Source organism: Thermobia domestica, chromosome 15 (genome assembly GCF_964235325.1).
Source record: "Thermobia domestica chromosome 15, izTheDome1.hap1.1, whole genome shotgun sequence".
Taxonomy (NCBI): Eukaryota; Metazoa; Arthropoda; class Insecta; order Zygentoma; family Lepismatidae; genus Thermobia; species Thermobia domestica.
The window spans coordinates 83,027,215-83,041,958 of NC_137468.1; the positions used below are offsets into that span (position 1 = coordinate 83,027,215).

At 36.9% G+C, this 14,744-nt stretch overlaps 1 protein-coding gene across 1 annotated transcript in view; it reads right to left on the reverse strand.

The window, feature by feature from the left end:
- Positions 1 to 14,744, reverse strand: part of LOC145671116 (uncharacterized) — a 63,636-nt gene that overhangs the window by 19,523 nt on the left and 29,369 nt on the right. The window contains exons 5-6 of the mRNA XM_081739905.1: positions 7,961 to 8,320; positions 5,069 to 5,160 (exon numbers count right to left, since the gene is read on the reverse strand). Coding sequence (XP_081596031.1) covers positions 5,069 to 5,160; positions 7,961 to 8,320 — 452 coding nt within the window. The remainder of the gene's footprint in view (positions 1 to 5,068; positions 5,161 to 7,960; positions 8,321 to 14,744) is intronic.

The window sequence follows — 14,744 nt, forward strand, 5'->3', positions numbered from 1 at the left end:
GTATATCTCTTCTGTCAAATGATGTAGGCAGGGATCCTTATCGGGAGAAGGAAGCTTTCAGGACACCTCCCAAGTGGGCAACTACGGCCGTTGGGTCCGGGAGGTGGTTGGTTGGGTGCCTACGAAGTACCTCCTGGCACCAGTTGAACGACATGGAGGTAGACACAGTCAGGATCCGAGCCGCCCTCTTCCCGGGTTCGACTGGGAATTATGGATAGTGTCGGACTCTATCGGGTTGTGGTCATATCGTTGGGGATTCAATAACTTGGAGCTACGTTCTCAAGGGTAAGTTAGCTTAACCTAATAATGCTCAAGTGCCATCACTGCATATGGTGATAAAGTCTCTATTAGTCAGAATCGAGAAATGATACCGGAGATATCTGTAGGGGATCACTTTTGAAGTCCCTTATTAACATTTCATACACATGCATCCAGGTTGGTGTTTGGAACTACGATCAGCCATAGTGTAAGCTGGTCTTTGAAGAAGGTCATCTTGTTAATGACCATGAAGAGTGAAGCGGACATCCTTACTGCTGTCACTATGCTTATCACTCCTATAAATCGTGTACTGGAATAAAACAGATGACTTCATTTGGCCGAAAATATGCAGACAACTGCTGGTAGATGGTTAAGAATCAACTGTTTCGATTCCCCAAGGCGACTACTGAAGCCGTTAACGTTCCATTGTAGAAGCCATATTTAGAAATACTGTATTAACGTTTAAGACGAATCTTGCCTCGTGAGGTAACTACCATCCATTTGCTATCCATAAGTTCGTCCTTCATCATACCTGATTTCAGCAAAATCGAAAGTGGTCTTCCGAACAGATGGAGATTTCGATTTCCTTTGCAAGAGAACAGGGTCATTAAGACGATGACGTATGCTGCCTAATCTGATGTAAGCAAGGTACGGCGAGTTACGATGAGATGATGTTGGTTTGATACTACCGCTATGAAGACACGTGGTGCTTTTGTAGTTCGTTAGATAAGGCAACGACTAAGATTTCTGGATCATGACTAACAGAAGTAAAGCTCAGTTTGATGGAAAAGTTAGGTATCTGCTACACACAAATTTTCAAGGAGCCGCAACAGAGGCAAACGGAAGAGGAAGCGAGACTGGAATGCTTTCTTTCAGGCGATGTTTAGCATCGGCTATGGAAGATTTCCCGATAACCATGAATTCTCGTATATGCTTCTCTTGCTGAAAGGTTGGACAGTCCCTAAGACCAAATGGAATGGTTACCCTTACAGTAAACACAAGAAGGCTTGGTCGTACAAGACTTCACACCATGATTGCGATCGCCACAATTCCCACAAATAGCAGTCATCGTACGCACGATGTTCCTGAAACGCCGACACTTAAAACAGGGACGAGAGCTAGGTATAAAAGGTCAAACTCTGAGTCAATAATAACCAGCCTTCTTGAATTCCGGGAGCATAGACAAACTAAAAGTAAGAATCAGTGATTGAGTAGAAAGCAGTTCGCCTGACTTTTCATTTTTGATTCTAGCTACTTTTACATGTTGAACCGCTAGCTCTGATTTAATTTCCTCGTTAGTTGTATTCAGGAAACTCCATCATGAAATTACTCCGAGCAAGCAAAAAAAAAAAAAAAAATAAAATAAAATAAAATAAAATAAAATAAATAAATAAATAAATAAATAAATAAACGCAAGTGAATGATAAATCAAGCTACCCTCTTGGCCTCACCCCTTTCTCTGCGATGAGTGTCTGCTGCATGAAGAAGGAAAGAACTAGGAATATCGAATGTCACAGGCAGGTCCGTATTTGTGCATGGACTCCAGAACGGAATACTAAAAAATCGAGATTGAATTGTGGTACGTAAAAAAGAAGGATGCCCACAAGAAAGAAATTTAAGAGAGAATTATACTAAAAATTAATGTCCGTTCCAAAGTGCGACTTAGTATTTTCGTTACGATGATTCTGATTCTAGAAGAGTCTGAGGCTATTACTCATTGGCTTATAGCGTAATTAATACACTTAGTTTTGTATCCAGCTATTGGTGATTCTAACGTCCCATGATTATACTCCCAAAGCTTGGAGAGACGGTGATGATAATAACATACGAAATGATGGAATGAAGAAAGTGGGAGCGAACAGAACAACCCATGTAATCATATGGTGTTTTCTTCACCATAAAGCCCACACAGCGGAATCTCGGATTGAACCAGAGACCCCACGCGCCAGAGGGGAAGTGAAACAGGTTTGAAGCAAAGGGATGTACTATATTCTATTTCCATGCCATTCAACCGGGGGAACGCGAAGATGTTTTGGAGGGGTACATAATCCTAAAATAAGCATATTTCCAATGTTTATTGAGTAATCATAGTTGGTGGTAACTCAATAAATATTGGAAATATGCTTATTATTCTTTTCTTTCCAATGGTTTCTCTGCCTTAACATCAATATAAATGAAGCACAGAAATTGCTTGAATCCAGAATCAGCTCTGATTCTCGCACTCTCAAAAATTCGACCAAGAATCGAGGAGTTAGCGTTCCGGAAACAGCCTCAGTCTTCTCATTAACAGGTTAGTTTTAAATGAAATGAAATGAAATCTTTAAGTTTTACGTCCCACGGTTATGCCGGTTAGGCTAAAGGAGACGGTGATTATAAGCAATTAATAAAATGGTGGAATGAAGAAAGTGGGAGGAAACGGGAGAACCCCGAGAAAACCCACGAGCACGGTGTTTGTCCACCACAAAGTCCCCACGGCGCGAGCTGGGATCGAACCAGGGACCCCAAGCACCGGAGGTGAACGCTCTACCACTGGGCCACCGCACCCCCAGGTTAGTTTTAAAATTACTTTTAGTTTTTGAATTTTTAACATTGTTCTCAGTGTACGAATTACGAGGGAGGGTGAGGGGGAAAATCCCCCTCAGTAGAACTCGATGTCTCTCGTATGTTTTGAAATTTCCCATGTTAACTTTTTTCTGATGTGCACTTTATCCTCCTGTAAATAGTCTTTTGATTGGCACACTGATTGTCCTTTTGATCTCTATTTGCCCCCTTTTTAATCAACAGAACAGGTGTATTAAGTTTAATAAATTCATTTCGATTTAATTTCTTTTAAACAGCTTTAGGGTACACAGTTGGATGGCGAACTGTGTCTAGGGGTACGAGAGAAAAAAAGGTTGAATAGCACTGTTCTATATTATTCAACGCCGTTACAGAAAGCCTAGTTAGAAGAGTAAAAGGAGAACAGAGGAACAAAAACATGCTTACATTCGCAGGCGATGTAAAGATTTGGAGAGATACTAAAGATGCATGAACAATCACATAGAAAAATATGGCCTCCGTAGAAGTCAAGAGAAAAGTAGCCTTATTGCTTCAAGAAATAAACACAAAAATTACGAACAGCTAATATATTTATACAAGAAGCATGCCGATATTAAAATTCAAATAGCGTTGTCGTACTGAAACGTATTACGTTTAAAAGCATATACCCTTTAGTGGTTAAAGGTGTAACTGCAATGCTTGAAAATTATATGGCTGGAACTGTAGATTAGTTTGAGCGCGTCAGTCGGCAACAATGGAGCTCGTGCGACGTAATTTTTGTGTATTGATTTTTTTAATACTTTTAAGTACGATTTAACGAAAGAATAGTGCCACGATCGTTTAGAAAAGTGTTTTGAGAACTCTGTTCCTTCACCTGTAACCTTTTTAAATTGGTTTACGGAATTTAAGCGCAGCCGGCAAAGCCTGACAGATGAGCCTCGCTCTGGGCGCTCTAGCACCGTAGTTACGGATGGAAATGCAGTAGTAAGAAATATTGTAGAACAGGATTGCTATATCACATACGAGGAAATTCAGGCAACCTTGATGATTGGATCAACTGCAGCCTAGTCCATAATAAAACAGTATCTCAGCCTTTCCAAGCGTTGCAGTCGCAGGATCCCACATGTGCTTACGTCCTAGCAAAAAGAAAAGGTTTTGGTAGGGGCAAAGTACTTTTATATTATCGCCACAGGTGACGAAACATGGATTTACAATTATGATTCCGACAACAGTTGGCAGTATGGTGTCTTCACAGTGGAACTCCACTTTCGAAAATTAAACGAGCACGGAACTTGGGTAAATTTATAGTGACATCTTTTTTCTCTACGACCGGCCATGTAGCATCTATACTGTTGGATGATTGACGTACAGTGACAACAAAATAATACGTTATTTACTGTCTTGTGAGTGTGTTTGAAGCTTGGAGATCGACCCACCGAAAGTCTCCACTATCTGTCTTTCTCCATCACGACGATGCACGGCCACACACAGCAGCGAAAACTTTGAAGTTTATATATATAATGTAGAATCCGTATTCTACTGCACATGACTTATTCTCAAGATTTAGTTCTGTGTGATTCTGCCTTATTCCGAAAACTCAAGAAAAAGCTTCGAGGACGCCGCTCTCAAAACAAGTAAAGAAGCTATCGCAGTGTATAATAATGAAATTGGTGATATTCCAAAACACGATTTTTTAAAAATGTTTGACTCGTGGTTTTTAAGAATTCAAGTGTATTGATACTGTAGAGACTATCTGAGAAACTGAAAAACGTTTAAATAAATAAATTTATTTTTCAAAAAGTATCTAACTTTCGGCATACTTCTCATATATCGACGTTGATACTGAACTATATCGTGTTTCAAAGTACCGTCAGGTCTGGTAAATTGATTTGTCAAAGAGTATCTAAAAACTTTCGGATTGCCCCTCATATATCGGTGTTGATACTGTACTATGCCGTGTTTCAAAGAACAGTCAGGTTTGGTTTTTAATTTTTTATATAATTTTTAATCAAAATTGCCGGCAGCAACTTCCTGAAAGAAATCGCACCAACAGCAAGGAAGTTATTTCCACACTGGCAATACAGCCAATGTTATGGGTCTTCTCCAATTTTGTCTGGAAACATATGACATACTGCAGTATCAACGATATCTTTGATTTTCATATCATTATCAAATACTATGTTATCAGTTGTGTACTAGTATTAACAAATAAATATCTCTTAAGACAATGAAGAATAATGTAAACACTGTATAATAAGCTAAGTAAACTTACCTTGCAGCGAAAAATTTGAGAGGACTTTTTCTTTCTTAATAAGTTGATTTTATCCTCTACAGGTGATGGCTCTTCGACTTCATTACCGCTTTCTACAAACAAAATTAATGAATGATAATCAATTACATCAAAGACATACAAATAATTCACTAAAATACTAATAAAATGTATTATACATTACACGGAATACATTTAGTTGAACAATTAATCACTGCTACAATAATTTAAAATACACATTTCACTTCAATACACATATTTTGTCTACCCGTAGTACTTCTTTTGAACGGAACTAATATTGCTTTACTTTTTTGCGTTGAAACATTTTTCGTATACCTTTCGCATTTCATTGTAACAGTTTATCATAACAAAATATGAATTAACCTTAAGTTTTCCCAATATTTTTTTTCAAGACAATATATATATATATATATATATATATATATATATATATATATATATATATATATATATATATATATATATATATATATATATATATATATATATATCGTATATAACAAGCATCGTAATAATAAAGTTTAAAAGCTAAAAGCTAGTTTTCTTACTTGTTGATCATAAACTTATTGCTATGTACACCTAGAAAGAGTAATTCAAAATAATTTTTGAACAACGCGTGTGTGTAGTTCGTATTTCCTTCTGTACCCGCATTTTATGTACAGTGACAAATGAAAGTTGTTGGGTCTATTTTACGTTAACATACCCCAGTTATTTAGGGGCTAAAATTATGTGAAGAGTGCATCATTTACACATGTATTTACATTCGAAAAATAAAAAACCACAGACAACTAGTTTACTTCTCTCGTTTAATATAGAAGGCGGGAGCTCATGTGGCTCGGATTCCACGTTAAGATATAGATCAACGTGTCATACAGTCTTGCTGCTGAACAGGATGCTAAATTCTAATTCAATCACAATAACCTTATCTTAACACAGAAAGTTGTTTCAGGTAACGAATTTGGTAACCTTACCAACCTTTATACCTTCAATTCTAAGCACAAGCAGGGCTCATAGTACCTTACTAATAAACAGGACAGAGTCCGAGCCTAGGTAGTATGATCCTCTCGGTTACATACTAGGAGTGGTGGTCGGTTGTCTGTCGTGTGGGAAAGTTATTCGACAAACTATACAAAGCGAAACGTCAGCCAGGAAGGGAAAAAGAATTTTGTTGGTGCAAGGATTGATTGTTCTCTGCATAGTGCGTATTTCAAACTGCATTGTAACACAAGAAAGCGAATTATCTATACACGCTTTACATACATTTCTTCTTATTGATGTTTCTCGAACATTTTTTACGCAAGTGAAAAATATTTATTGGATTCAACTTTGTAGCAACTTCACCCAACGATAACAATAAAGATCAGTTTCTATACTTTTCCACACAATGTTGGTTTTATTATTATTATTTTACAATATTAAGTAAAAGAGCATTTGTCTGAACTAATGTTGTAGTAATTCCACCCAAGAATAGAGAAAATGTATTTATCATCAATCGAATATTTAAAGATTTAATTGCCGTGAATTTCATATGTCTACCTTTCCTTTACTAACTGAAATTCATATTGTAAGAAAGTACTACAATGCTAGGAAACTGAAACTTAAAAGTCCAGGACCAAAAGTGTTAAGAAATACTGCGACGTCACCAATAGATGTACTCGATGAGCAAGTTGAGCTATAGCTTTGCACATTTTTACTGAAGGAGATAGCATTGGAGTACAGTTTAATTAAATCTGTTCTATTGCCCTTGCCAAACTTTCCAAAGACAATCCACTGTGTGCGGTTATCGATGCCTCAATGCACGTTTCAACAACGACAACCTGTTTGTCAAATGGACTGCATGAATTTACCTTTTCACGTGCCACCCGCTCTATGTACGTTACCGTCGACTGGACGCCTTGTCCAGGTGAATGACAACGTAAGATCTGTCGCTGCCATATAGGGATAGAATATCATCGCGATGTAGTGACTTCACAATGTTCGTCTGATAATAAGTGCATTGATTTTAGCGTATTTCTATCCCTTCTGCATAGCGCAAATTGCCATTGTAGCAGTAATCATCAACAACCATAAAGCCGTGTCGAAAGCTTTCCGCACATTTAAGTACCCAGACCAACGAACTGTAGAAAACGGGGACGATAGAAGATGGTCCTGTTTTTATCATATTCCCACAGATACATCCATGCCTCGTCCAAAGTCATTACAAACTTCCATCTGTTTCCAGCAAGATGGCTTTCGTACAGCTTTCGACTGTTCGTCTTTCTCTTCATGATACGTGACGCACGAAGCATATGAACTCGAGTCCTATGTTTCTTTACTACATGTAAATCTTGCGTAATTGTATGGATTACGATCGCGGCGAAATATCTTTTGAGTTCTCACGTTGCACCGAGGTACGCACTTTTCACACCACATCAGGGTACGCCCAGACCTCTGATATCTATGGTGCCCAATATTGGACAGCCCAGCATCAGCAATTGTGATCGTTTCATTACGATTCAACATCGCGTTGCTCCTACGGACATTCTGTCATACACTGAAACTTAATTACCTGGCTATAACCAGTTAAGTGAAAGGACTCGTATTTCCAGTCGCCATCGGGACCTGACACCCGGGATTTTTCGAGTCCTGGCTATAACTATAACCAATAGCAGAAAAGACACAAATGTAACCCTGCCAAAAGGCCGTAATTTTTGGAGCCACATGATCACTTACACACAACAGCCATCTTCCATGTCAGCCAACACATTGCACTTCGAACTATCCACAATAACTTTCTCGGGCGTGTACACGTGTGCTGCTACCTACGAACTAATTCGTTGTCATAAACCTGAAACGACTTTCTGCAGATTTCAGTCTTGTTTATTAATACTTTACCTGAATTAGTATCCACTTTACTTTCCTTGTCTCCTTCATTCGAAGGACTCGATTTCTTCACATTCCTAACTTCAATATCTACACAATCGTCCTCTCCAGGTAAAACTTCTAGCATAATGTTACAATCTGGTTCAATTCTTATATGTTCTACCTGTGACTCATTACCATCCTCGTCCTCCTTTTTATCGGATGGTTTTGTCAATTGTCCTATTTGCTTTTGATTAGTTTCAAAGCTTTTGTTTGTAGTAGAATCTTTTTTATTTGATTCGCCTGTTTTTCGTGATCCTCCAATAAGTTTTGCATAACTTATCCTTTTCGCCTTACGGCCCCTGCTTGTTAAAACTTCCTCTATAACACCTTCTGAAATAAACAATAAATAAATGAACGTACATACATATACACACACACACACACACACACACATATATATATATATATATATATATATATATATATATATATATATATATATATATATATATATACGCTGGGTGTTGTAAAAATGGCGCCCACGGACCACAGAACACTATTCTACAGGCCAAAATAAAGCAAAATATGATGGTATGCCCTCCGAGGCCTTCTTCAGCCGCTATTGGAATCAAAATTTTACAATGTGGCAACGTCGCAGATGAACTTGGAGCCATTAGCATTACTCTACGAATATAACAAGCAGTTGAATCGATTGTTACACTAAGTGATGCTAGTGTCACAGCCTTAGCTGCCATCTGGAAAAAATCGATATAACTATTTGATAGGTGGGTAGATCTAATCTATGGTTCTTGATTTGCGACGATGCCACATACTGCAACTTGTCTCTCGAGATGAGGACTCGAAATGTATTTTTTGCTTTATTTTGACTTGTAGAATAATGCTCTGTGGTCCGTAAGCGTCAATTTTAGAACACCCAATATATATATATAAAGAGAGAGAGAATATGCAGCACGACTGGATCGAACCCGAATCTCTGACTCATCATACCGATGTCTTAACCACTACGCTACACATTTCACTTCCTGAATATAAAGAATCTATGGTGAACCATACTCAAACCACATAGATCGTATCGTAAGTCTTGTTGCTTACACAAACCAGTGTCTAGTGGTTAACGTATTAACATGGTAAGCCTGAGACCCAGGTTCAATTCTTGATCCAGTCGTGAATCTTTACTCTTCGTATAACTAAACACCCATAGAAGAATTGGTGTTACATAAAATACGTTCTTTCCTCCATTTATCATGTATAATAAACAACATTTTAAGGCATTTGTTGTACCTCATTTTCTTGGTTGCAGATGTCATCAACAGCAAGAAGGTAACTTCACGTAAAAGTAACAGGAAACTGGGTAACATGAGAAAAAGTAAATAAAAAACTATTATCTGTTCCCTCTTACTTCTAAGCTTCAGTAAACACAATTATTTGTATCCTTGTGTCACTGAAAAATCTAACTGATTAATCGAGTATCTTCCCACTCTTACAGGCGAGAGACCAATAATCCAAGTATTTGTTAACAAATATGAATAATGTAGAGAGCATACAGCAGAAAACTAGCAGTGATTTATAAGACAATGCTTTTCCTACCTTGTTAGAATTTTCTGAGCAACTATGATTTTAGTGATCCACCAGTAGAAGTGTTTTAAGGTAGTACGTATAGACATATCTTGTTTCCGTTTTTACCATGTACTCGGCTCGCGAATCCAGGAGTCAGCCAATCTAAAATTACTACAGTTGAACTGATGAAATGACGAAGTCTATAATCATTCTTTACTTAATTAATTATATCTGATTGCAGTATTATTAAGTAATATCTATATTGTTATTGTCTTTCATTATTGAGTCTTACTTTTATACGGATGTTTTTTTCAAATAAAATTACTAGTGATGACCTAGTTTGCATAACAGTACACGTGTCAGTTCGCAGCCAACCAGCGTGCTTACATATGGCTTTGTTTATGATTGTTTAGAAGTAACATGGAACAGATAACAGTTAGAATTATACTTCTAATTATGAACTATTTGGCGGAAGAATACGCCTCTCAGCAACACTGCAGCCAATCAGTGTCCTTTATTTACACGTGATTCTGTTTACGGTCGTTTAGAAGTAACATGGAACAGACAATAGTAAGAACAGAATTATATTTCTAGTAATGAACTATTTTGAAGAAGAATACATGTACCAGTAACCTGGCATCCAATCAGCATGCTTTACTTAGACGTAGCTTTGCTTAAGGTTTTCACACAAAAGGCAGGACTGTAGTAAGCATTTTTACATAAAGATTACAATATCGTTTTTCTACTTTGCGTTGTGACCTTCATTTTGTTCAAGAAAATACATTTTCTTTCGCTTTACGAAACAAATCATTAGCTAATTGAAAGTAAAACTTTTGGTATATGCACCAAAGGCTTACCATAAACCTTTTAATCTATATTAAAATGATATGTATTTAAAAGTGATTTTGTACGTTTTTACGAGCAAATTTACAACGATAGTGTATATTTTCTATGTATTTCTAAATATTGTTTCTATTTACTGGCGAAAAGTGCTATTTAAAGGGCACAAGCTATCAAGAAGAAAGAAGTATATGAAGAAATAATTTAAATGTTTGTATTATATCGAGATACTTCTTTTTTTTTTCCGTTGCTATGACAACTTGTTTATCTGGTTGATATGGTAATGTAGAAATAGATAGAACGAAGAACCATATTGTTATAATTGGATGTATATTATTTTAATGTGAGAAATGAGGTATATGTGGAAAAATATATAACCTAAAAGTGTATAACTGTGGTGCAATTCATTTGTGATCTCGTGAACTTATAAGTATTCAAAATGTATTTGAATCAGAGAAGGTAACGAAGAAATAACGTTACATATTTATATGGTGCCGGAACCGTGGAACCTTGAAATTAGTCAGAAGTTTAGTAAACTATCTCAACATCACGGAGTACATTTTACTACGTAATAAAAGAAAAATATATCGAAGAGATAAAATGAATACCAGTACAGGTGTTGACATTAATATTCCAGCAACTGAGAATTCATCGGATGTGATTCATCTTTTACGACAGCTTGGACAGCAGATGAATTCCATGACACAAAATTTGGATTCCAGATTGGAACAACTGACACAACAAATAGGACAGCAGATAGATTCCAAATTGGATTCCAGACTAGAGCAAGTAACTCAACAAATAGGACAGCAGATGGTTTCTAAATTGGATTCCAGACTAGAACAAGTAACTCAACAAATAGGACAGCAGATAGATTCCAAACTGAATTCCAGACTAGAGCAAGTAACTCAACAAATAGGACAGCAGATGGTTTCTAAATTGGATTCCAGACTAGAACAAGTAACTCAACAAATAGGACAGCAGATAGATTCCAAATTGGATTCCAGACTAGAACAAGTAACTCAACAAATAGGACAGCAGATGGTTTCTAAATTGGAGCAAGTAACGCAGCAAATAAATACCAAACTGGAAATTACCGACAAGAGGATAGAGCAGATTATCCATAGCTTCGCAGTGGTGAGAAGTACCGTTGATGTAGTAGAAACACAAGTCAACGAACATACAAATCAAATTCGGAGACTGCAAGAAGAGGTGCAGGCCATCAAAGAGAAAATCAGTACTGCAAAATGTAATCCTGATCCTGCCCTCAATGTGGTGTATGAGGAGCATAGGAGAAATGAATCAAGACCCTGTGAAGAAGACAGTAACCCATCAGAAGATTATTCTGAAAGGGAGGACACCATCTCTAATATTTAGGACGAAGAAATAAGACCACGTCGAAGGAACCATACCCACGCACAGCCAAGACATCCAAGGTATTTTAGTACTAAGTGTAATCGCGTAAAATTCAGTGAAATCAGATCTTTAACTAAATTCAGCGGTAGAACTGAGGACATCTCACGAGTACCTTTTTGAAAAAATTCGAAGAAGAATGTGATTTAATTGGTATAGATAAGGCTAATTTCCTTAAAATATTGCCACATATATTGTTACCACCTTGTTCGGTATGGTATAAACCAATCAAAGGTAGTCTGCGTAGTTATTCAGATTTTAAAAATGCGTTGTTAGTAAATTTTGAAAATGATTTTATGTTAGCAGACCGGGATGCTCAAATTAGAAACAGACGTTTTGATCCTAAAGTAGACAAAAATATTACACAGGTGAGCAATCTACCACTAAGCCACTGTGCCCCTGTCATAAGTTTTATTATATGTTTGTTCTTTCTAAATTTTTTACAAAATTGTGAAGAGGAATGATTGTACTTAAGATTCCTTTCACGTTCTTGAAAATTTTTACATGGCGATTATTTTTGATCATTCAATGTCTGTCTGAAAACAACTGCACATAGCTTGGTAAACTCCGATTAATCTACCGAGCTAAAAAAGATAGCAATTTCTGTTGTGAAGCAAAAAAATGGTTTCTCCGTAAAGCAAAAGAAAATGGATTTTAGAACAAACTAATACCGTAATAAAAGACGGAACAGTGATGCTGTTGTCTTCATACAATTTACAAAGCCATTTTTCTAGCTTTTTTTTTTAATTACCCCTTCTATTTACTAGTCTCCAATGCTTTTATTCTAGGAAATAAGTGCCGGTACTTATTTTGTGAATATGTTATTACAGCAACTTGCACACTTTTACCATACTCTCCAATACACCGTCATTCCTAATTTTATTTGTGATATTGTAAATGCACACAATGTTAAAGCAAGCATTTGCAGAATGTAGAATGGGTATAATATTAAAGAATGGCTACAGAAATAGCAATGAAATAATACCTCAAGAAAAGGTGCTGATATTGCGTACCGTTGAGTTGCCAGAAAAAAGCACTTCTAGTTCCTATGTCATTCACCCTTCTGTTGTTCTCACCTTGAATCATCTCCCTATTACTGATGATTTCTGCAGTTGGTAAGATAAAAATTATGTACACAGGAACTACATTTATCAGCTTTCAAATAATGAAAAGCCTATCAACTTTGTAACTTTTCTTTGTTTCTTCAAGAAGTCAAATTCAGCCACGGTTTGAGGAGTAAATATATTTACTTTTTTAGTCAGAAGGATCTACAGGGTGACTCAAAAGTAGGTATACAGTCCCGTACTGATCAGCACATTACATTTTATACAATTTCTTATTGTTATCCATCAGGTAGACTTAGTTTCTTTATAATTTATTCTTAATGTCTTTTTACTTATATCTTAAGCTCGGAACAGCCCAAGCAAATTAACCTATAAGCTGGAATGTTATACTTGATCAATGCAGGGGTGTATACCTACTTTTGGGCCACCCTGTATAAATAGATAGGAACCTACCATATGTCTCCAGTCTGGTAGCGAATACTAGTCATTGATAAAGATGTCACCATACACCGAAACTGTTTCATGAAAATTTTTAATTCTCCGGATAGATTCGGATAAGATTTTTTAATCCATTACCACCAGAAGTGATCGTTCTTCGCATGGACTGAACAATATAGAATTTGCTACATAACAGAATATTTGGGTTGTCTAACTTGAAGGGTTTCTGAGATACTCTATACTTTTTAAACCTCTACAAAGCATCACCTCCCTCCAATCCCCCCTGAGTTGCAAATCGAAAAAAACAACTTCATACGAGTTTAGATTTGGTGGCGATCTAGTTGTGTACAAAATTTGGTAGCTCTACGTGACTCCTTTTTATAAGAAAATTTGATTACATACACATGTTCTTTTATAGAGTAGTATAGATAAATCTATATAGCAATTATCAGCAATTATTCTTATTTTATTACAATGGTCTTCTCCACATTTTACAAATAAACAATAAACAGACACACACATTCATGCGAAACGCGTTCATAAAGTAACCTCTGATTGGTCACTGTGCGTGAAGTAGTGGGGTACCATCTTTGCACAGACGTGCGCGGTGAATCAGTCTACATCCACTGTAGTAGAGTGAAGGTGTCTGATCACTAGTTCCACTTTTCTAGCGTCTCAAAATGTGTGCTGCAATAGAAAACTCCTGCCAAGTGTGAGGTGCGAGCTGTTATAGGTTTTCTTACGGCAAAACAATATTCGGCAGCAGCTATTCATCGGGAACTTTGTGCCGTGTATGGAAAAAGTGTGATGAGTGAAAGAGTTGTTCGTGAATGCGTTCGTTCATTTAAAAATGGACTAATAAACATTCATGACGAAGAGAGGAGTGGCAGGCCATCAGTGGTCACTGATGAACCCGTTCAGAACACTGATGGAAAATTTCGTGAAAATCGACGTTTCACAATCTCGGAGTTTTCCGATTAATTTTCCACAAATTTCTAGGACTATGTTATATGACGCACTGATACAGCGGTTAGGCTACAGCAAGTACTGTGTGCGATGATGATGAAGAGCTGAAAGATGCGGTCACAGGCTGGCTCAAGGCACAAGCGGGACAATTTTACGTTGATGGAATTTCTAAGCCAGTACAGAGATATGATAACTGCTTGAAGCTTATGGAAACTACGTTGAAAAACAGAACAAAGTAGTTGTTTTCAGATGTATATAATAAATTCTTCTTATTTACTTTAGTTTTCTTTTTTAACCAATTGGAGGTTACTTTCCGAACAGCCCTCAGACATTCCAAACAGCTGTATTCGAAAGCAACTTCTTTATATCAGATTCCAATCTTAAGAGAGTCAGAAATAACGGGACTAGAAGGCAATATGCCAACTACGCATACTGACTTGAATGTGCTCCATTTGAAAGATTTGAAAGGTCCTCAGCTTTTCGTGGGTTGTGGTGCGAGCAGTTTTTAGTTACAT